This window comes from Arvicanthis niloticus, chromosome 1 (genome assembly GCF_011762505.2).
Source record: "Arvicanthis niloticus isolate mArvNil1 chromosome 1, mArvNil1.pat.X, whole genome shotgun sequence".
NCBI lineage: Eukaryota > Metazoa > Chordata > Mammalia > Rodentia > Muridae > Arvicanthis > Arvicanthis niloticus.
The window spans coordinates 18,884,250-18,907,287 of record NC_047658.1 but is presented as its reverse complement, the minus strand read 5'-3'; the positions used below and the strand labels follow the sequence as shown (position 1 = coordinate 18,907,287).

The following is a 23,038-nucleotide window of genomic DNA, read 5'->3' as shown; positions in this document are numbered from 1 at the left end:
ACGTGGATAGCTTTTGATGATGTCCTCTGGCCTCCAAAGGAACTCACACACTCATGAACACATACACATACAGAAAGAAAATAGATGAAACACATCTCAGAAGGCAGCTGCCAACTCAGAGAGCTAGGCTTTGGATAGATAACTAGGTAATGGGAACTTCCCACAACACCAGAAATCTGTGAGGAAATGGGGAGTTGACAAGTGTCAGGAACTTCTGGGCACATCATAGGGAACTTTGGAGATGTTAGGTGTGCTCAAGTGACCCTCATTACCAATGCCTGGCTCTTCTGGGGCCTCCTCCCCTCAAGTTTCTCCACAGAGGCAGGAAGTGCCATCTGAGGTTCACTTCCTCCACCGGATGTTCAGGCACTGCCTAGATGCCGTCCTCACCCGTGGGACTGTCACACCTCCTCTGCAGCACTTTCACTTCCCCAGGGGTCCAAGCACATTGGAGCACCTGGTCTAGAAGGGGGTGGGGGAGAGACCCAGAAAAAGAGGCACACAGGACAGACTCAGAGGAAAAAAAGACACCCAGAGAAACAGAGACAAAGAAACAAAGAGACAAAGAGGCAGAGAAACAGAGACAGAGCACACTGGCTCAAGTGGTGGGTGCTAAGCTGGAGACCATAGGATGCAGGGGGCGGGGCCAGTGGTCAGTGAGGTCAGAGTGTCTGTGAGGTTGGCCTCTGCAGAGACAGCCCCAAGGTCCCAGGAACTAAGTGAGTGGAAGTCCATCGGAAGCCCCTGTGCGCTCTGTCTGAGCCATGGACACCTGCGAGGAACCCCCCATTGTGTCCCTGGTACCCACATACCCACATACCAAAGACCCTCAGGTACTGCTGTGCGCCCTGTGGAACCCGTGAAGAAGATAGGGCCCCAGCTGACAGTCGCTAAATGAACAGGGTGGGGTGGAGCTCCACCCCGGAACTTCCTCTTTCTCTGCCCTCTTCCTTTGTGCCTCTCAGTCTCTGTCTTTCTCTGCCCATTATCCCCCTTGCCCCCCGTGGCCAACACCTCTTCTGTCTGGGTTCCTCGAGTGGGTCGCTCCCCATCTAGGCGAAGATGTCCGCCCAAGAGAGTTGCCTCAGCCTCATCAAGTACTTCCTCTTCGTTTTCAACCTCTTCTTCTTTGTGAGTCTACTCGTGGCCACCCAGCCGGGGTCCCAGAGCCACAGTGGCCCTGGGTCTGCCCTAGCCTCATTCTCTCTCTTCCCCTAGGTACTAGGAGGACTGATTTTCTGCTTTGGCACCTGGATCCTCATTGACAAGACCAGCTTCGTGTCCTTTGTGGGTGAGGGGGGCTGGGCAGTAGGGGAGGGTCTTGCTGGAATGGACTTAAACCCAGAACCCCACCCCAAGGCATCTCCTGGTATCTCCCTTGCCCTAAGGAGGCTCTCAATAGTTACCATCTTCCCAGGCAGGGCTAAGGCTCTGGCACCCCGCTGGCCACTGCCACTGAGCCTCTAGTAGCGACGCTGTGTCTTTGCTGGCAAACAGGGACTACAAACCAGATGTAGTGGTGCACGCCTATCATCCCGGTACCCAGGAGGTGGGAGATGAGGGGTTCAAGGACATCCTAGACTACAAAGTGGGTTGGAGCCCAGGCTGGATAATGAGGTCCTGCCTCCAAAACAACCACAGCAAAATGAGGTCGTGGTTAGAAACAGTAATAACAGAAATGATAGATATTTCTCAAATACTTCCTGTGTCTCAGTTTGGACTGGGGCTCAGAGACTCTCCCTTGTTGAGGTTCAGAGAAGGGAAGTCTCTTGCTGGGTATCACACAGCCAGGAAAGGGAAGAGCAGAAATAAACTAGTAATAACAAGGAAACCACTTAAGGAGAGACCATCAAAACCATAGCAACTCAGACTAACCACATTGACCGCTGGGTTGAACAGCGGTCATGTGAACCTTGGAACAAGTCTAGTGTATACGTGGTGGCTGTCACCCATCATCCCAGCATAGGGAGGTGTAGGTGGAAAGATCAGAAGGTCCAGCTGACCCCTGGCTACAAAGAGAGTCCAAGGCCAGCCTGAGTTACCTGAGACTCTGTCTCAGGAAAAAATGAAAAATTGACCTTTTTCCTTCCTCACCCTCAAAAGGTTTAAGAAATGGATTCAGCTGGGCATGGTTGACACATGCCAACACTTGGGAGGCAGAGGCGGGCAGATCTCTGAGTTCCAGGCTAGCCTGGACTATAACAAGAGTTCCAGGAAGGCCAGGCTGTTCTGTTACACAGAGAAACCTTCTCTGAGAGAGAGAGAGAGAGAGAGAGAGAGAGAGAGAGAGAGAGAGAGAGAGAGAGAGAGAGAGAGAGAGAGAGAAGAGAGAAACTGACTCAATGTTACATGACAGGAGTAGTGTGAGAAAGGTGAGGAGGAAAATTCAGGACCAGAAACAGGAGGAGAATCTCAGAGGGAGAAGAACCAACTCATCGTGGGGCAGAAACAGAGGCCCACCTGGGGAAGATTCAGAGTAGGGGACACACAAATCCAAGAGATAGGGCCTCTCCTCAGTGACCGAGTGGAACTGCTGTTTCCCAGCCCACTCACTAACTTTTATCACCTCAGGCTTGTCCTTCGTGCCACTGCAGACCTGGTCCAAGGTCCTGGCTGTCTCGGGTGTCCTCACCATGGCCCTGGCTCTCCTGGGCTGTGTCGGAGCTCTCAAGGAGCTGCGTTGTCTTCTGGGCCTGGTGAGTGACATTCCCCACCCCTACTTGGGGCCAGCCCCTGGAAGGCCTGAGGGGTTGAGCTCCCTCTCCACTCTGCCCTCAGTATTTCGGGATGCTGCTGCTCCTGTTTGCCACACAGATTACCTTGGGGATCCTCATTTCCACTCAGCGGGTCCTGGTGAGTTTACTAACATGACCCCAGGCTTGGAGGTTGAGCATCTGGGACGGAGAGAGAAAAGCAGGTGGGCATTGCCGTCAACTAAGAAGCTGGGCCATAGAACAACACACAGGGACAGAGAAAGACACATGGACACAGAGGTACAGAAGCATGTGGAGAACGAAAGGGAAGGCTGGTGTAGTGTTTCTTGTGCTCCTCGCTACTCACAGGTTGAGGTGGAGAATCGTGTTACCATAAGAGACCAAGGAGGCCACACAGACGGGAAAAGAAGGAGTCATGTGTGATAGCACACCCCTTTAATTCCAGTGCTCTGAAGGAAGAGGCAGGCAGATCTCTGTGAAGCCAGCTTGGTCTGTACAATAAATTCCAGAACATCTGAGGTTAAATAGAGAGACCCTGGAGAGAGGTGAGGGCAGAGACAGATACAAACTGACTTCCACTTGGTAGGATTTACTCAGCTAGCTGAGTGTTTGTTGGTTTGATCCCCAACACTTGGTACTTGTAATCCTAGCACTCAAGATAGAGACAGGAGGACCAGGAGTACCAGACCAAATGCAAGCTACAGAAAATTAATTTTAAATTTATTTTTAAATAATAAATTTAAAAAGAAGATGCAACGGAGACCTAAAGACCCTTAGAAACACTTCTGAGATTCTGAGGAAGAGAGTCACTGCCAATCATTCAGGAAGAAACCTAAGAGTGGCAAAGTTATGTTCCTGGGGTGAATGCCATGGGAGATGGCTGGGGCAGACCGGATGACTGAGCCCAGCTTCATCCACACCCTCTCAGCTGGAGCGAAGGGTGCAGGAATTGGTGTTGCGGACAATCCAGAGCTACCGCACAAATCCGGATGAGACAGCAGCTGAGGAGAGCTGGGACTATGTGCAGTTCCAGGTATGTGAGCTTACATCTCCTGTCTCAAAACCATTAGTTACTACTCCTTAGACTCCGGGCTGTAACATCTCAGCTTCGCCTTGGGCTTTAAAAAGAGGCTCTGCCCGCGTGTGGGGGTCAACTATCCCCACGCCTGCCAAACTGCTTGAGCACGCCCCCCCCCAAAAAAAACGGCAGTATTTCTGCCTTCATGTAATTAAGTCCTCAAATCCTAGACCCTGAGGTTGCTCCACCCCAGTCCTCAAATTTCTATGTTAGGAACTCCCACCCATAGACACACATAGTCCTGCTCCCTATCCACCTATCCTGAGACAATCACACCGCCCAAAATCTCAGGTTCACCCTAAGCCATGTGCTTAGGCCCTCTCCAGCCCATTGTCACTTACACACCCATCATCCCTACCCTGCTCCCAGGCCTGGCTGCACACCTACACGGGTGACACCGGGTCCCTGACTCTGTACCCCTCCCCATCAGTTGCGCTGCTGCGGCTGGCAATCTCCGCGGGACTGGAACAAGGCCCAGATGCTGAAAGCGAACGAGTCTGCGGAGCTCTTCGTGCCCTGCTCCTGCTACAACTCCACAGCAACCAATGACTCCGCCGGCTTTGATAAACTCTTTTTCTCCCAGCTAAGCAGGCTGGGACCGCGGTCGAAGCTGAAGCAGACTGCTGAAATATGTGCACTCCCTGCAAAAGCCCACATCTACCGTGAGGTGGGACTATCGGCAGCGCTTAGCTCTGGACCTGTGGGCCTGGGGCAGGGTGGGGCGCAGAAGACAGCCGTCAGGTGGGAGAGACTTTTAAGGGGCGGGATCTTAAGAGAGTGGACAGGGTTTGGAGGGTGCGGCTATAATCAGAGGTGTGGCTTCAGGAGGTGAGAGGAAGGGGTAGAAAAGAGAGAAGGGGCGGGAGCCCGGGAGGTGAGTGTGGCCCACACAGGCTTCAGGATTCTAGAACAGAGAGGGTTCAGGGGACTTCTGATGTGGTCCAGGCCTATGCATGACGTCGGGAAGGTAGTCTTTTGGTAGGATGAGGCGAGGAGAAAAAACCGAGACCGAAAAGACAGGCCCTTATAGGTAGGCGTGACCTATTTAGGGACATAGTATGCCGGCAGAACTTAAGCTGGATGGGCTACTGAAAAGGTAGTCACGAAAAGGGCGGAGCCCTCTGCGGGTGCGAGGCGTGGTCTAAATAAGGGCGGCACTTGGAACGCTGCCCAGGGCAAAGCTCGTCTTCAGGGTGAGTTCTGAAAGCAATGCCTCCTTTACACGTCTTCTGCATCCCCAGGGCTGCGCACAGAGCCTCCAGAAGTGGCTGCACAACAATATCATCTCCATAGTGGGAATCTGTCTGGGAGTCGGTCTTCTTGAGGTGACTTGACCCTGTACCCATCAGTGATTTCTCTATTGTAGATGTTTTCCCATTGCCGAGGTAACGCGCTAACTTAGCGAAGGGGCTGTTATTTAGGACAGCAATAGCATGGGGTGGGGCGGAGGCCTGGCTTCTCTAAATTCTAATTGGCTGTACGCGCAGTGCTGCCTCCTCCCCTCTCCCGCAGGTGAGCGGGATGGCGCTGTGTCAGCAGCTACAGCGCCGAGCTCTCAGCAGGGAGCCCGCGCTGGCGCTGCCAGGAGCCGAGGGTTCGAACCCTACGCCAGGGCTGAACGCTGAAGGCAGCGGCGGGCGCTGGGGCGGGCTAAACAGCGGCAGCGGACGCAGCAGCACCCCGTGGGGCAGCTGGGGCATGGCGGGTGCCTGTCCCACATGGGGGGACAAGGCTCCACAAAGTAAGCTACCCATGGCGCTGGGGCCCTGGCCCTTGTGGGACGCAGAGGAGGAGCCACCTGAGGCAGAGGAGGAGCCACCTGAGACTGAGAGTGCGGGTGCTGAGGAGGTCGAGGAACATATAGAGGCTGCGGAGCCTCCAGAATAAAGGACCCTAGGCTTGCCTTGAGCTTTCTCTTTTGTAGACTGCTGCTGAGCCGCCCTCCCCTCAACGCTACCAATCACTCACAGATCTTATGCATGCCCACCCTTTGCCTCCCCCTTTGAGTACCACCTGTTCTCCAACCCTGAAACATCTCCTTTTTTCCCAGCTCGGCTTCATGACGCTCTCAATATTCCTGTGTAGAAATCTGGATCACGTCTATGACCGGCTGGCCCGATACCGCTAGGCCCCAGCCCACTCGTCGGCACCCACGCACCTCCATGCACCTCCATGCAGTCAGGAAATGTTTCCTTCCTGGTTGGTCACAGGCTTGGAGCCTGTGCCTCGGGCCTCCGGCCTCATTCCCTGGGGACCCAGCTGCCTGGCCTACTGACAGCCTTCACTTCCCCCACAGGGCCAGGGACTTTCATCCCCAGCTTCCGTTCCTTCCCTGCTCCCTCCTCCCCACACCATCTGTCTGCCACCTCCTACATGACACCTCAAATAAATCCCCTTCGTTTTTTGGTAAAAATAGCTTTATTCTCCTTCAAACATAAACCATCACTCTTGGGGGAAGGAAGGTGGCGGGGTGGTCCAAGGCTGACTTAAATGGGGTGGGGGGAGATTAAGAAGTCCCACCCCATTGCCTAGCTGAGATAAGATTACATCCCTAACACTGTGTATAAATATCTCCTTATATTAAAATTTTTTTCAGGTCCCACTTCACCCTACCCCAAACTGGGAAACCATTATCTTCCATTTGTGACATTACAAATCCCAGAGAAGGGGGGGGGGGGGTGCAGGGGGAAGAGGCAGACATGAGACAACTGGAAAACAGGAAGGTTACAAGGCAATGAGTAACATGCCCCACATAGCTCAGCTCCCCTTTCCAGAAGAGCAAGGAGGGGCCCCTGTAGAACTGAGAGGCCAGTGCTGTGCCTGTGGGCATGCACTGCTGTCCTCGGTCCCTGATGCTCAGGAGTGGTGTGTCCTGTCACATGCTGTCTGTGAGGTCCTCGTGTTGGGGATCTAAACTCAAACCCAGCTCACTTAGCTCCATAACCAGGCTTCAGGTTCCTTTCCGATAGGAGCCAGCCACCATGGCTCATGCTTCTGAAATTAGGCCTTTTAAGAAATCATGGACCCCTTTCCAAATCTCTCTTACAGGGAGAGAGAAAGGGTCCTTCCTAGGAAGGGGGTCTTCTGAAAAACACCAGCAGTGGGGCTCCATCAGTCCCTGACCAGGCGGTAGATGTGGTGCTGGGTTCCGCGTTCACTGGTGGAGACTTCAAAGACATAGGCAGTACACAGCAGCAGTTCCTGAGTGTCCCTGTTTGTCACCACCTGCCAGAACAGGCTTACACTGTAGGGCGGGGATGCGGGTAGGGGATGGGGTACAGGATGTGGGACTGCCCTGCACACCCTAGTTATCAAGAAAGGGAAACCTGCCATGCTATGCAGGTAGAAAAGATGCCCTGCAGGTCAGGTTCCTTGAACAAAGAGGTTACCCCTAAGCTGAGAGATGGCAGGAAGGGGCCTCCCCATCACATCACATTCCTGAGAAAAGGGGTCCCCACCATGCCATAGGCAGAGGATCAGCAAAGCATACTAGCATAACCCCCAAATCAAAGGAACTCCTTTTTGCTCTGGACTTCTCAGGTAAGGCAGATGCTCAGAAGCTGAGGTATCTCAGCTGCCCTCGGGAAGATGGGCTCTCCACATAGCACAGCTGAGGCCTGTCCTCCTAGCCCCACCCTCACCATGTTCTGCATGAAGGAATATCATCTCTGGAGTCCCCAGCGTATCACCTGGAGGATGGTGAAGTTCTCCAGGACACTGTTCATCATGTAGCGTTCAGGCAGCTGACGGAGCTTGTGCAGGAAGTTAACCAGGTACTCACACATGGGAGAGCGCAGCAGTCGGTATACAAAGCGTCCGTCCTCCAGCTGCGCCCGCTCGGTCTGGGAGTGGGAAACAGTGGCTGAGAGAGACCCCAGCTACCCTAGGACCGAAGCTTCATTCACCCTTAGCCTTTAAGAGGCTACTGTCAACGCCCTCAGCCAGAGTCCCCAGAGCACCTCAACGTTAATGACTAGAGACTCTAGGCCTCTGAACCTGCAAACAAGGCACCCTCCATCTTCTCTGTTTGAAACCCCAGTGATCTCCAAACACCCTCAATAGCATCTTCACACTGAGCTTGAGCCTTCAAGACCTCCCAGGCCCTCACAAGTGTAACATCTCTATTGCCTAATTCCACAACTCCTGCCATACCAGAGCCCTTTTCGTCTTGCAGAACCCATCTCTATACCCTTGAAATAAGCCCTAATTATGACTTATAGTGGCTTGTTTATGTTAAAGACTATGTCATGTAGCCCAGGCTATCCCAGAACTCCTTATGTAGCCAAGGATAGACTTGAAACTCTAGATGCTTGTTTTACACGGGCAGGGCAAGCACTCCACAAAATGAACTACATCCTCAGCCTTTGAAGTCTTAATTCCTCATGCATATACTAACCCCAGAGAAGCTGGATGACCCAGCCAATACACACCCCATGCTTGTGTCTGCTTATTCATGATGCATGCAGTACCCTACCCTTGGGCCTCACCTCAACCTTCTCTACCACTTGCTTGCCAAAGGAGCAGACCTTGGAGGAGCAGGTAAGTGTCATGAGCTCCCGGCTCTCGTACTGGCTGCTTACTCCATAGAAGCCACCACCGCCTCCGCTGTTCCCTGCCTCCTCAGCACTTGGGCCCCAGTTCAGGTCCGCCTGAGAGGAGATGGAGAGGCACAGGTGAGCTGGTGGGAATTCAACAAATACTGACCGACTTGCACACACTTGCCTGTGCCCACACCCTGTCTCAGCTTCCAAAGTCCCCAGGTCAGCATGAGCTGTGCTCTGTAGAAGCCTTACCTACTGTTCCAGGAGGACTAGAGAAGCCAAGGTCCCCAAAACAGTCCTGACTCTCATTCTCTAGGCGACATAGAGCCCAGCTGTTTTGCCTGACACCCCTAGCTCTCTAGAGTTCAGCTCTAGCCAAGCAAATCAATGCAAGCTTATTATGCTAGCACTTGAGAGGCCGGTGCAGGAGGATTGTGAGTTTGAGACCAGCATGGTCTACATACAGTGGGAGGCTGTGTCTCAAAACGAGAAGAAAAAAAGTGGGGGAGATGGGGTTGAGAGTTTAAAGACTAAGAAAATGGGGGTGAGAGATAATGTTAGCCCTGCCAAGGGCCTAGTTACTAGGAGGCATTTTACCCCTTAGCAACTGGTTATAGTTTCATATCCTCCCTCAGCCCTCCCCCGACTGACTATGAAGGCAAATGGAAACTATCCAGTAGCAGCAAGGCCAGCCTCCTCCCTAGAACACTGTCTGTTAATCAGGAATGGACCTGTGCTTGTCATCCAAATGCCAGACAGGCGGGACAAGCCTCATGAAGCCTGTGGCCTTGAGAGTGGAGACTGCCTGTTCTCTGTCCAGGACTCCACCTACCATCCCAGCTACGAGCATTTCAATACAGGGCAAATCCCTATGCCTGTGGCCACAGTGGCTCACAGCTGGAACCTCAGCACTTGGGAGGCTGAAGCAAGAAGAGACCAGCCTAGGCTACATTGCGAGGGGAATTCTGTCTCACAATAGAAGGCCATATGTGTTAGTGCTCAGCCTTAACCCCAGCAACTGGAGGCAAAGGAAGGCCAATCTCTGGAGTTCGAGACCAGCCTAGTCTACAGAGCTAGTTCCAGGACAGCCAGGAAGGCCTCAGCAGCTGCCTCCAACAGCCTGTAACGGCTGAGCCAATTCAGAGCCATCTCAGGTCCCTACCCAGAAAGCTTGGGGACCTTGTTGTTTTGGTCTTTTACTTTTATATGCATAGGTGTTCTGCCTGCATGTCTGTCTGTGCATTACATATGTGAAGTATTCTCAGAGGCCAGGGGAGTTCCTCTGAACTAGAATTAAGACACTTGTGAGATGCCATGTGGTCCTGGGATTGAACCTGGGTCTTCTGGAAGAGCAGATCTTAACCACAGAACCATCTCTCCAGACCCTTTATTTTGTTTTGTTTTGTTTTGTTTTGTTTTGTTTGCTCTAAGGTCTCCCTAAATAGGGAAAGCTGTTCTTGAACTCTCGATTCTCTTGCCTCAGACTCCTAAGCATTGGGATGACAGGCGTGCACCATGATATAAGTCTCTGGAAGCTTTATAATCAGACACCTAGGGAGACCGAACTGACTGAAATCCTGTGTGGACTTCCTTTGGAGGACCAGACCCTTCCACCGCCCTGAGAGCTTCAGTGCCGGTCGTGCGACTGGACACCAAACCAGATGGGCCTGAGAAAGACTGAAGGTGCTCTTAGCCACAGCTGGTTACAGATAGTCCTTCATGTCCCCAAGATCTGCACCCAACTCCATCCTAGAGCAGGTCCGAGCAAGCAGTGGCATGTCACTTCCACGCTCTCCCACAAAGCTGTTGGTTTTCAAGTATAGCTCAGGCAGACACGACTGAGCGAGCGTGTCATTACTCAGGAGCACTCACCCAGAACTTGACCAGGAAGAAGGCATGTGGTGGCCCTCGGTCATAGAGTTCCCGGAGGCCGCCCTTTTTCTCAGGGAATTTGTCGTAGATTTGCCGCACGTCCACACTCTCCAGGGGTGGTGCTCCTGGGCTGGGGCACTGCTGACTGATATGGACAAACAGATGCCTCTGAAACTGTAGAAGCAGCACGGGATGAGGAGCTGTGGGCTGGACCTAGACCCTCACCTGGCAGACCCACAGGCCAGCACATGGCCATGCCTCGAGCCACAACCAGCAAGCTGTCCATTCCTTCTCTGTCCCTACCGTCCCAGCCTGCTCAGATCTCATGTGTGGACTTCCTTTGGAGGACCAGACCCTTCCACCAACCTGATATCTTCAGTGTCAGTCATGCAACTGGACACCAAAGAACTGCTCTATCCTAAAGCAGGTTCTAGGAAGCATGCGACATGCTACCTCCACACTCTCCCATGTAGTCAAATCTCTGGTCTAGCTTATCCAACATTTTTTCATCTCTCACACAGCTCTAAAGCTGACCCAGTACCCAAAATCCAGGGCCTGGCCCTCTCTCTGCAGCCTGACCAGCCCCCCACCATATTTTGTCATTCATTTCCTTGAAATTTTCATTTCTGAGCCTGGAAATTTACAATACTACACAGAGCAAACTCCTATATGATCCTCAAAACCCAACTCACACATGTCCTTTCAGGAAAACGTCACTAGCTCCCCAAGGGATAATGCTCTGGATAGACAAGAACTAGACAGGCTGGCTGTATGGTGATACTGGTCTAGTTCTGGGGCTAAAAGACCACTAAAACCTCCCTGAACTTGCAAAAATCAGTCTACCACAAAGAAGGGATGCATAAAATAACTTACAGGTAATGGAAATGTCAGGAATAATTTATATCATGAAAAGAATCCTTGCAAGTATAGAAAAAGGCCCAAAAATGATGGCCAGGTATGGTGATACATATCTGCAAAAGAGGTGGTTCACAACCACCTGTAACTCCAGCTCCAGGGGATCTGATGCTGTAACAGACAGACAGACAGACAGACAGACACACACACACACACACACCCCAAATAAACATGGTATTTTCTAGCAAGCAGCCTCGTAAAGTCTTGTGAAAAAATTAAGCCTATACAAGCCAGAGTCACTCACAGCCAGACCCAGGGAGGGAACTTAGCAGACTGTGGGACAGGCAGGCAAAACAGCTGAGGCAGGAGGGGCAAAAGACACAGCGGGAACAGGGTTCAGATGGCACAGTTTGTGAGCAGCAGAGAGGACTTCAGCTCCAGGTGAGTTGGGAGGGCGTTCTTCATCTTGGTCGTGGGCGTTTTGTTTGATCGCAGCTTGGTTTTCTCGTGTGGGTTTTCAGTTTTGTTTTATGTAAGTTTGTTGGGATTTGGGGGTTCTGTTGGAGGAGTTTTTTGTTGAGGTTTGTTTTTCTTTCAGGTTTGTTTTTATTGTTGCCGTCCTGTTTGCCCATTTGCTGTTGTGCACCAAGATTGCACTCTGCAAATCTGGCTGGCCTGGAACTCAGCTTCACCTGCCTCTGGCTCCCTAGTCCTGGGACAGATTAAAGACACATGCACCGCCACACTCTTCTTTCTGGTTTTTGAGACGGGAACTTTCTGTAGCTGGCTTTGAATTTACTATTATAGTGCAATTGGTTTGTTTTGTTGTTGTTTTTTGAGATGGGGGTCTCTCGTATGTATTTCCTGGCTGTCCTCAAACACTCTGTGGACCAGGCTGTCCTCAAACTCTCAGAGATCCTCCTGCCTCTGCCTCCAAGTGCTGAGATTAAAGGCGTGCAACCACCATACCTAGCTTGTGTTGTCAAGATAGTGTCTTGTGTATTCCTACTTAAGATGCTAAACTCCCAGTGTAAGAGAGGATAACCATGAACTTCTGACCCTTCTGTCTCCACCCCCAAGGGTGTGGAGATTGTACACAGCACCACCACACCTAGTACTTGCAACCCAGGGCTGGATCCCAGAACTTCATGTACTCTATGAGCTAAATCCCCAGCCCTCAGACCGACTTCTGAACTAACGGCAACACTGCTTCAGCCTCCGGGGTGCTAGGATCCCAGACTTTCAGTGTGACTCTCAACAGGATCACCCTTTTTAGTAACCTTGATAACCTGAGCGATGGCATTAGTTCGTCTGCAGAGACACCACATGCAGGGATCTCCATTTCTCAGGCCTCTGCAGTTAGCTGTGAGCACATGACTGAGACCTGGCCACTGGGATGTGAACAGATCTATGAGTTCCCTCATTCAAGGAAGACTCACAACACCTAAGCACCTAGATACTCCTACCCTCCCTCTTCCCCCAACTGCAGAAAGCCCAGAAGATTCTATAACCCTAGAAAATGGCCCCTAGAATTGGGGCCAAACATCTGCTCGGCATACCTGCTGAAAACTGACATGCAAAGCTGGGCATCACGGGGATGCTTGTCATCCCAGCCTCACAAAGCTAAAAAAAAAAAAAAAATCACTGAGAGTTCAAGGCTAGCCTGAGCTACAGAGACCTGTGTAACAATATACTAATAAAACAGAAAAAAAATAGAACTACAGGCTGGAGAAATGGCTCAGCGGTTAAGAGCACTTGCTGCTCTTTCAGAGGTCCTGAGTTCAATTCCCAGCAGCCACCTGTGGTGGCTCACAACCATCTATTGGGGGAATCTGATGCCCTCTTCAGGCAGGCAGATGTATATGCAGCATAGCACTCATACATTAAAAAATAGAGTCAAATCTGCTTCAGAGGACAAAAAATAAATAAATAAAAATATATAAAAAACGAAAAACAAGCAAGCAAGCAAACAAACAAACAAAAACAGTTGAATTACGGTCTTTCCCAGGTCCCTCGTGTGTTACTGCAAAGCCTGCCAAAGAGCAGGACTTTGATGTCATGTTAATGAATGTGCTGTTCAGTTCCCAGAACACAGATAAAAGCAGGCATGACAACATGTGCCTATAATTTCAATGCTGCTGAGGGCCAGGCAGGTTTACTGAGGTTTACTGAACTACTGGGTAAACTCAAGTTCAGTGAAAGACCATCTCAAAAAACCAGGTAGATGCAGCTCAAGTTGACTGGGAACTGCACTTCCTGTGAGGACCGGCGCTGTAGGTGGGGACCTCGCAGCTGCCCCTCACTGCTCCCGGAATGGACGCACCTGCTCCGAACACCCTCCCTTCCCTCTTTGCACCCCACCATCACCCTTCATCTGCCCAGGTTTCACTCACCGAGTCAACTGCGTCCGGCGGTTCCACAAACGCTGAGAACTCTACCAGCTGCAGGCGCGCGGTCCCCAGGGCCCGAGCCTGCCAGGCTGGGGGAGACGGAGCGGGTGGGGGCAGAGGGGAGAGGGCTGGGGGCGGCTCGTACCCTTGAAAGAGAAGAAAAACTACTCAAAATGATGGGCTAGGCTGGCACTGTTTTCTCTCAGCCACCTTCTCTTTAAGCTGTAAGGGCCAGGGATGGAAAGGCAGAGAGCCTGCCCGGCATACAGGAAACCTAGACTCTTTCCCTAACAGCACATCTACTGGATATAGGGGCACACTCCATCCTAGCGCTTGGGAGGTGGAGGCAGGCGCATGAATACAAGGTCATACTCAACTACAAAGCACATTCTATCCTGGGATACATGAGACTGTCTCAAAAAAGAAAAATAAGGTGGGGGAGGGCACTGAGATGTTCAGCTGTTAAGAACACCGGGTGCTCTTGAGAAGACCTGGATTCACAACAACCTGTAACTCCAGTTCCGGGGGATCTCACGCACTCTCCTCTGGCCTCCAGGGCCACCAGGCGCACACAGCACACTTATATATATATGCAAGCAAATCACTCATACATTATAAAATAAATAAATCTTTAAAAGAAAAACAATAACATTTCCTCCAGGCTCCCATACAGCTAAAGTTCTTGCCAATGTGCAAGAAGGAATCAATGGAAAGGAATTCAAAAGGCAAAAATTTGAAGACTTTGCCCCTGACCAAGTCCCATTTACAAGGGATCTGGGAGAGTTACAGCAGGCATGTTGACACAGTGAGGCAGAGGCCAAGAGACACATGGTTTGCGATGACTAAGCAGGCAAGCCTAGCTCTAGACCTTGCGTCAACTGGAATCATTGTTATTTCTCCGGATATGATTTCGGATATTATGCTATTTGCAGCCAGACATTCATAATTGATGAATTACAGAGCCGGAGTGTGATGGCTTGCATGAGCTGTCTCTCATGGTGCTGTCTGTATGGCCTTGCCAGAGGAAATATGCCACTACACTATGCCCAGTTTGTACTCTCAGCTTCAACCCTATGGTTCAAGATGTGAGCCCTCAGATTGGGCGCAGTGGCGCACGCCTTTAATCCCAGGATGCAGAGGCAAGTGTGATCCGAGTTCGAGCCCAGCCTGGTCTACAGAGGAAGTTCCAAGAGAGCCAGAGTTACACAGAGAAACTCAGTCTCAAAAAACCAAAAACCCAAAACCCACCCCCCCCCCCCAAAAAAAAAAAAAGAAAGAAAGAGATATGCATCTTCAGCTTCCTGCTCTGGGCACCATGCCTCACTCAGCTATCATGGATAGAATGCAAGCCTCTGGAATCCCAGATAAACTCTTCTACAGTTCGCATTCACCATGGTGTTAGCATGTCACAGCAACAGAAAAGTAAGTAATCAACTTGAGGGTGTTAGAAATCATTTCTCCAGTCCATGTGGAGATTCCACAGTCATACAGTGTAGACTTCTGCACAGCTGGCAGAGTCTATGAGGATAGGAAGCTGACACGGAGGAAAGCAGAAGTAATGCTGACACAGAGCTGCTAGATCCACCCATGCCTGAAGCCACCTTTTCTCTCATCTCTTTTCCTCCTCCCTTTGCCTTGGCTACTTTTGATTGAGGTTTTGTCCACTTGGTTGTGACCAGCTGGCAAAAAGGTGAAGGAATTCCTACTGGTGTCAGGAACACAGTGAGAGGGGAGACAATTCACTGGGGGGGAGGGTCAACAACTCACCTGGTAGGTCAGAGGCTGGGGGTGTCAGTGACACAGAGAACGGTGTCTGTGAGAAGGGCTTCACGCTGCAGGACAAAGGAAACCCTGTGAGTGCGGTGGAGTGATGCTGGCTGAGCCAGCCGGGATTGACCTGTGCCCACAAAAAGCCAGGCTCCCCCCCCCCAGAATATTCCATGCATGACGATGTGATGGCTGCCATGCCTCCTCTTGTGCCTCACAAGACCGAGGTTGATGCCAACCTCAGCCCAAAGCCACACAGTTAGGGTGCCATAAAGCCTGGACCCCAACCCCAGTTAGTCCCAACCGCGAGGACAAGGATTTTTGTTGTTTCACAACACTAGAATCAAACCTAGTATGTTAAACATGGGCTCCAGGATGCAGCATCTGCCTACTGTGGATTCTGGGCAGGTGCTCTATCACTGTGCCACAGCCCAGCCCACCACTAAGAGACTAGGCCAGTTCCTGCAGGATCTTGCTGGGTAGCGCAGGCTGGAATCAAGATCCTCCTGCATCAGCCTCTAGGGTGCTGGATTGACAGGAAGTAGCCGCTACACCTGCTCTATGTGATGGAAATGTTCCACCTCCGTGCGGGCCTGAAGAGGCCATCAGCCATGTTGGGCTGACAGACCAGAGGGAAGAACTTTTATGTAAATTTAAGTCTTTTGTTTTTTAAACAGAGCCTCACAATGCAGCTTTAACCGGAACTCACAAAGACCCATCTGCCTCTGCCTCTGCCTCCCAAGAGGTGGGACTAAAGGTGCTAAGGTGGGACTAAAGGTCCACCATGCTCAGTGGTACACTTACTCAATTCTAATTTAACTGGCTATTCACAAATAATAATTGTAGACTCACACTCCAGAGGCCTAGAGGTAACTCAGGAGACTAAGAGGCCAGAGGTGAAGGATAACAGACCGAGAGCAGAAAGACAAACCCTGGGGGACTCCTCTTCTCAGCTCTCAAAATTGTACTTCAGTGGATTTCCCACAAGGCCATGATCTGTTATCTGGCCATCACTCCAATGTCAGCTCCTCAGAAAGGCCCACCTGGCCTTCTAAGACAGAGCTCTTAGTGGGTACAGTGACACACAGCCAGCATCACAGAATCTCTGTGATATTTGGGGGCTGAGGCAGGAGGATCTAGTCTGGGCTGTAGACCTGAGAGCCTGTCTCAAATAAATAAAAACAAAAGCAAAATTCTGGAGGTTAGAGATGAACCCCAGTAGTAGGGCACTTGACTAGTATACTCGAGTGCACATACATACACACACACACACACACACACACTCACATATACTTTATACATACACAGGTCAGGAAGATTACAGCCTTTACTTTATTCCTTAATAAGAGCACACACCAGACACTCAGTAGGTATTCAGTAAATATCTGGTGTCCCTGCTGCTTATGACAGTAGAGGCTCACCTCAGCTTCCTGCCTATGGGCATTACACATGGTGTTTATCTGCCTAAAATATTCCCAGCCCCAGCCCCACCCTCCACGTGGCTAAACCCAACCAATATTAGAGAAAACCCCAAAACTTTCTCCGTCGCCATTAAACCCACAGCGGCTCCTCACAACGCTGCACACACTTCCATTTTATATTTCTAAAGGTGACAGCTTAGTCAACACTGGTCTTCCCCCATTTGCCTATGGGCTTGTCAGCGCACACCTGCAGTCCCCTCGGTCCCTGGGGACTTAGTCTGATCCTTCCTGAGTCTCTGATAAGTAGACTCCACACCCTAACTTCTCTCACAGTCCACATTCCCATGCTGCCCTCATGCAGCCTGGTTAGGCTGGACCTAGGGCCCCTTTTTCTATGACACACCTGGTTACCCTCAGTAACCAGAGGTCTCAGAGCTGAGGCCATTCCAGTTACCCTTGAGACTAATTTTCTCCCTCCCAAGTATGAACGAATAAAGTAACCCCTTCCCCACTCTCAAGCCCTAGAGACACTCTAGGGGTCTGGAAATGGGCCTTTACAGGCTCGGCAAAGGCATTCATAGCCCCTCCCAAGAGTTTCTATATCTGACCTCTCATGACCCTCTGAGACCCACTCATTCTTCCCAGAAGCCTCTAGGTCTATTATTGTCTTTCCATAAGCCTCTTGGGAATCTGTCCTGAGCCTAGGGCCTTAAATCTCCCTTCTCATAATACTTAGAAGTCCCCCTCTCTCCCCTAAAAGCCTTAAAACTTCCTCCCCTTTATATTCTGAGCCCTTCTTGTCTCTTCCAGAACCTTATCTGTCTTCCCACAAGACCACCCAGCTTCGTCTCCTGCAGGAACCTCTAGTTCTGCAACCACCTTCCCATGATCCCCTGGGTCCCCTACATCCCTCCTAAGTGATCCTTTGGAGGCCCATTCATCCCTTCCAAGAGTACTTGGGCAAACAACTGCCTTCCCATGATGCTTTGGACCCACATGCCCTTCTAGTAGCCTCCGGGCCTTACATCTACCTTCCCATGAGTCTCTGGGACTGATATTCACACTTAGGAGCCCATGTACATGGCACAACTTTTTAGAGATGAGGTAAAGTGGACCCTAAGCATAGAAGGGGTCACACCCACCAACACCCTAAAGAGCAAAGTGCACTGCCAGACTTCAAAGCTTCACAGTGTGGTTCCAGAATCTATGTCCAAACTGAATGCAGGTGGAAGGGAGGAAAGGGGGAAGTCCAGGGGACACAAAGTACTCACTCTGGAACATTCCACGGTGGCCCAGAGCTCCCTGACCAGAACTGGAAAAGCTCAGTGGCCTAGAGAGGAGACACGGATGAGAATCAGACATTCCCTGTTGGCCACTACAGCCCCCATCCTTCCATCCCAGATCTCCACAGTCCCCAACCCAGGCCACCTGAGGGCCAGAAGGACCCAGCTTGGCCTGGAGAGAAGGTGCGGAGATGAGCTGTGCCGAAGACATGGTGGCCATCGTCTGGAAGGCCTTGTCCTTGGAGACTTGGTCCTGGGGAAAGGTTGAGGTCCAGGTTAGTGGGGAGTTCTAATTAAGATAGTCAGGGTGGGATGATGTCAGGCTTGGGGTAAGAGATGAAGACATGGCGAGCTGTGACACAGGGTCAGGGAGGGGTCAGCTCCCCACCCAAACTTCTGCCTCTGCTGGTCTCCTCTGGAATGGCAGTGTGTGAGGTACAGATGTGGGTACAGCCATGGGAAGATGGGCAAGGGGATTTGGCACACTCAGAGTCTGACCTAGGGTGCGGGAAGGTGCCAAGGGAAGAAAGAAAACAACTTAGAAACTGCAGCCTATATGTCATCTCCCTTAGCACCAGACGACCACCGAGAGAATGGGGGCTGCACAGGGGGCAGGTCACACAGATTTGCACTTGCAAAAAAAAGATACTAACAGTTTTCTAAATCAAGAAAGGGCTGGACAGTGTTTCCTGATGCCCAGGCTACAGGAAATGAGACTTTCCAGAGCCCCCTGGGAACAGGAAGGGGGTGTTTTTATTCCAGACAAAACACAGAAAAGACTGAGAAAGGACAGAAAAGATTAGAACCTAAGGGTTTCAGGCCTACAAAAAAAGGAAGGGACCATTTCTGGATGAAAGAATGAATGACTTCAGGGAGGTCATCATCCCTGAGGCTAAAAGGAAAAAAATCCCACAGAGGGACAGTGATGCACAGGGTTCAGGCTTGAGGTAGAGAAAAAGAGAGCCGATGATACACTCTCACAGGAAAACGTACTGCCAAGGGAGGCAAGGCTGGAATGGGGGACAGGAGAAAGATGAGACCAGCAGGGACAGAGAGAGGGAAGGATGGTAGCAGAGACAGAAGCACCCTGTCTGCTACAGGAGCCACACAACCGTCTGCGGGCAGGCTGCTCCCCTCAGCATCTCTGACCCCCACAGACCTCTGTCTCTCTCTCTCTCTCCCTCTCCCTTCCCCATCTCTCTGCGTCTGTCTGTCTGTCCCTCTGGGTCTGTCCCTCTTACCCCATCCCTCCTTCTAAGCATCCACACTCAGCCCCCCGCATCCACGCTTGCCTACCTGCCTTTACCCTTACCTTCAGCTTGGACTGAATTTCTCTCGATTTCCTTCGAGCCAAAACCTGGATGTGACTAGAGACCTGGAGGAATGAGGAGCAGGTTGGGCATCCTTTGTCCTCTCCCCTCCCCTCCCCCCTGCACATGCTGCTCTTCCACTCCTATTGGGTCTGAGACACAGGCTGTCTAAAGGAGTATAAGCACTGCCATGGCTGGTCCACCAGGCCCAGGCCCCTCTTTTTTTTTTTTTTTTTTTTTTTTTTTTTGTTTTTCGAGACAGGGTTTCTCTGTGTAGCCCTGGCTGTCCTGAAACTCACTCTGTAGACCAGGCTGGCCTCGAACTTAGAAATCCGCCTGCCTCTGCCTCCCAAGTGCTGGGATTAAAGGGGTGCACCACCACTGCCCGGTCCCAAGCCCCTCTTGGTAATAAACCTCCTACAGAAATATCAGGACTGACAAGACAGCTCAGCAGTAAAAGCACCTGGCAGCAAGCCTAACGTCCCAACTTCCATCCCTGAGACCTACATGGTAGAAGGAGAGAACCAACTCCTGAATACTGTCTTCTGATTTCTACAGGAATACTATGGCACAAGAGCACGCACACACAGACACACACACACACACACAAACACACGCGCGCGTAATAAGAAAAGTACTTGAAAACCTCTTGTGGTACAGTTTATGTATGTGTGTTAAGTGTATCCTGGTGCACATGCGGAGGTCAGAGGAAGAGCTATGAAAGCTGCTTCTCCTACCATGTGGGCCCCAGAAACTGACAGCTACGGCAATCAGGCTTTAGCAGCAAGCCCTTTACCCACTAAGCCTTTTCACAGGCACATAATACAAACATTTTACAGAAATATCTGGCATGCACACAACTTAGGGGAAAACCACATGAGCCAAGGCCCGAAAGATGCCTCAGTCAGTAAAGCTCACCCTCCCTGCACGAGGACTTTAGTCCACATGAACTAAATCCCAGCAACAGGGGATACAGAGAGGTACAGACTGGCACTTGCTGGCTGCCCAGTCTAGGCAAACGGCAAGTTCCGGGCCAGTGAGAGAGGCAGTCTCAAAGAAGGGGGCAGTTGCCTAGATGAGACCCAAGGTCTCCACTGACCCTCACATTCTGGTGCACACACGCGCATGGACAGATACCTCCCGAGGTCTCCCACTGACCTCCACATGCTAGTGCACACACGTGCATGCACACACATACATGCACTGACACCTCCCACACTTACATACAAGCTTTTTGTTTCTTTTTTAGCCATATGAACCACTCTGCCTTGAACCTGAACCAGCCCACATGGAGATGGCCCTCAGGAAATACCCAGACCCAGACCCAAGCTCCAGAGTGTCAGCTCTGAGACCTGCTTTCGAGTTCTCGTCTTGCCCGTCCTCAGCTTGATGTAACGGGCAATGAGTTCGTTCCGGCCTGGAGGAGTCAAAATGAAAAAGAGTAAGACTCTCAGCAGAACTTCCTGCCAAAGAAGACAGGGATGATGGATAAGGTCATCAAGCCAGCGATCCCCGCCAAGCCAGGTTGGGGGACTCCTCAGCCACGGACTAGCTATGTGGTCACTGACAAATCATTTAGTGTTTCCCTCATCTGTGCAGGGAAAAATGCCAGAGCCCAAGTCATGGGAAGGATACAATCCTTTTTCTTTGTCTTTTACTTTGTTTATTTTCATATTTATTCATTTATTTTTGTTTATTTAGTTTTGGCTTTTTGAGACTTCAAAAAGGGTCTCTCTACATAGCCCTGGCTATCCTGGAACTCCCTCTGTGTAGACCAAACTGGCCTCGAATTCACAAGAGATCCACCTGCCTCTGCCACCAATGTACCCTGCCTTATTTTTATTATTTTGAGACAAGGACTTACATAGGTCAGACTAAGGTAGAGCTCAGTATGTAGCTGAGGATAGCCCTAAATTAAAGGTGTACCCCTCCACAGTTGGCTAGACTCTGGACACATTGGTCAGTGTGACTTTTTTCACTGGGGTCAGGACAGCCACCACAGGGACTCACCGTACATCTTGCCCTCATCTGACAGGATGATCTTGCGACGGCCACAGGGAGGGTAGATGGCCAGGGCCTCCTGAAAACTCTGCTCAATGTCGGGGCTCCACACACCTTCTGCATCAGGGCTCCCGTCACCTCCAACGCCCTCACTGCCTCCAGTGCCCTCCTCACTGCCTTCCTCACTACCTGTCCAGCCCCCACCATCATCCAGGGGGGCCCCAGTCCGGGGATCCCCCATCTGGGCCTGCAGAGAAAAAATCATACGGTATTGCAAGAACGGTGCAGGAGGCCTGACTGACAGAGGAAGTTAGGCCTGGACTTCGAGGTTGAAGGAGCCTGGGACCTGAACCCCTAGGTCTGAGGGAGAAGAGGAATCTAAGCTGGGATCTGGGAGGCTGTTCTTCCCCTGAGCTTTCAGAGGAACTTGCATAGGGATTGCACTGGATTGAAGTCACCTGACCACCTCAGGGCAGTGCCTGAGGCCATTCTATAAGACTGAGTTTTGATCTCGGATTTTAGGGAAGACCAGAGCCTGGTTAATTGCTAGGAGTGAGACCCTCCCGTCCCTCTGAGAAAGAACAGGTGCTCAGAGAAGAGCAGCAGCTGCTGGAAAAAGCAGAGGCTAAGTCCAAAACCAACATCCAGAGAGAAGGGGACAGAGAGATCTAGGGACAGAAACCCAGATCGACACGGTAAAAGGGGGCACAGTCAGGGCCGGGGCCAAAAAGTAACCACAGAACCAGGAGGGGGAGGGGCGGGGGCGCCCATCAAACTTCAGGCCTAGGGACTCAGTTGCCCAGCCATCTGGAGGACAGAACAGAACAAAGAGCCCAGGCATCCCCTCCCCCAGTTCCCCACAACCCCTACAGTGGGCGGGGCCAGCGTGCGAGCAGCCTCACCGGCCCCGCCCCTCCCCCGGGCTCCACTCCAACCCAAGTTCCCATCGACTTTCCGGAGGCCAAGAACAGGGAAAACTTTCCCCATACAGTCCGATACCTCCTCCCTGGAGGTTTTATGTCTTCCAGAACTTTCCCAGGGCCCCAACCAAAGTTCTGAGTCCCATCCCTCCAACTCTGGACTCTTGACCTGGTAGAGGTTAGGCGAACAAAGATCCCAAGCCCACCCCAGTGTTGCGGTGAGGTTCAGAACCCCCGTAGGCCAAAATCCCAACCTAGCCCACCCCCATGTGGCCAGACAAAGAGACAGACGAGCCGGGCAAGACAGACGGACATCTCTAATCTCCTGCCCTAGTCCCCAATCCTCGGAAGACCAAAGGACGAACGTCCAGGGGCCCCGTAGCTCTTCCTCGGGCACTCCCGCGCCTGCCCTGCTCCGCGAGGGGGCCACATGTCCACAGGGCGGACGCTTGCAGGAAGGATGGCCCGAGAGGCGCGCTTAAACTAACAGAAGACCCGCGGCCGCCCCTTCGCTCCCACGTCCTGCGTCCGCAGCCCCCGGCCACCCCGCGCGCTTCCCCAGCCGCAGACCATCCCCAGGCCCCTAACTCTGGAGAAAGTTCCAGCTCCACACTTCGGCTGCGTCCCCGGCGCAAACTCCGACCCCAGGGCAGAAAAAGGACGGCGGGCAATTCCCACGCGATCTCAGGCACACGCGCCTCACCTCATCGCGCGGAACTTCCCACCCCAACTCACAAACCCCAAGCAGGATCCCGATTCCCGCCGGCGCCTTCCTACCTCCCGGCCTGGGCAGGGAAGCCGCGGGCGGGCGGGGCGAGACCGGGAGAAAGTTGCCGGGAGCTTTGTTTGGGAAAAGTGGGAGGGACCGGGGGGGGGCGGGCCCGGC

At 51.8% G+C, this 23,038-nt stretch overlaps 2 protein-coding genes across 7 annotated transcripts; one reads left to right on the top strand and one right to left on the bottom strand.

The window, feature by feature from the left end:
• Window positions 1-622: 622 nt before the first annotated feature.
• Window positions 623-6,205, top strand: Cd37 (CD37 molecule). Of its 3 annotated transcripts, XM_034494697.2 has the most exons (9): window positions 623-833; window positions 1,057-1,131; window positions 1,219-1,291; window positions 2,572-2,696; window positions 2,779-2,853; window positions 3,643-3,747; window positions 4,223-4,459; window positions 5,034-5,117; window positions 5,843-6,205. In XM_034494697.2, exons 1-9 carry the CDS (start codon window positions 765-767, stop codon window positions 5,918-5,920), a joined length of 921 nt encoding a protein of 306 aa, XP_034350588.1. In that variant the 5' UTR covers window positions 623-764; the 3' UTR covers window positions 5,921-6,205. The 3 variants fall into 3 exon arrangements, with proteins under 3 accessions (XP_034350588.1, XP_076789914.1, XP_076789919.1); XM_076933799.1 differs by lacking the exon at window positions 623-833 and having other exon boundaries at window positions 934-1,131; XM_076933804.1 differs by lacking the exons at window positions 623-833; window positions 1,057-1,131 and having other exon boundaries at window positions 1,219-1,287.
• Window positions 6,206-6,231: 26 nt separating this feature from the next.
• Window positions 6,232-23,006, bottom strand: Tead2 (TEA domain transcription factor 2). 4 transcript variants are annotated; one of them, XM_034494684.2, is made up of 12 exons: window positions 22,930-23,006; window positions 21,242-21,479; window positions 20,584-20,648; window positions 19,234-19,296; window positions 18,067-18,174; window positions 17,910-17,968; window positions 15,218-15,282; window positions 13,454-13,596; window positions 10,206-10,379; window positions 8,280-8,441; window positions 7,482-7,634; window positions 6,238-7,017 (listed from the first exon to the last, which is right to left on the bottom strand). In XM_034494684.2, the coding sequence occupies exons 2-12, from the start codon at window positions 21,471-21,473 to the stop codon at window positions 6,904-6,906; spliced, it is 1,338 nt and encodes a 445-aa protein (XP_034350575.1). In that variant the 5' UTR covers window positions 21,474-21,479; window positions 22,930-23,006; the 3' UTR covers window positions 6,238-6,903. The 4 variants fall into 4 exon arrangements, with proteins under 4 accessions (XP_034350584.1, XP_034350575.1, XP_034350579.1 ...); XM_034494688.2 differs by lacking the exon at window positions 22,930-23,006 and adding an exon at window positions 22,856-22,914; XM_034494693.2 differs by lacking the exon at window positions 22,930-23,006 and having other exon boundaries at window positions 6,232-7,003; window positions 21,242-22,846.
• Window positions 23,007-23,038: the final 32 nt, after the last annotated feature.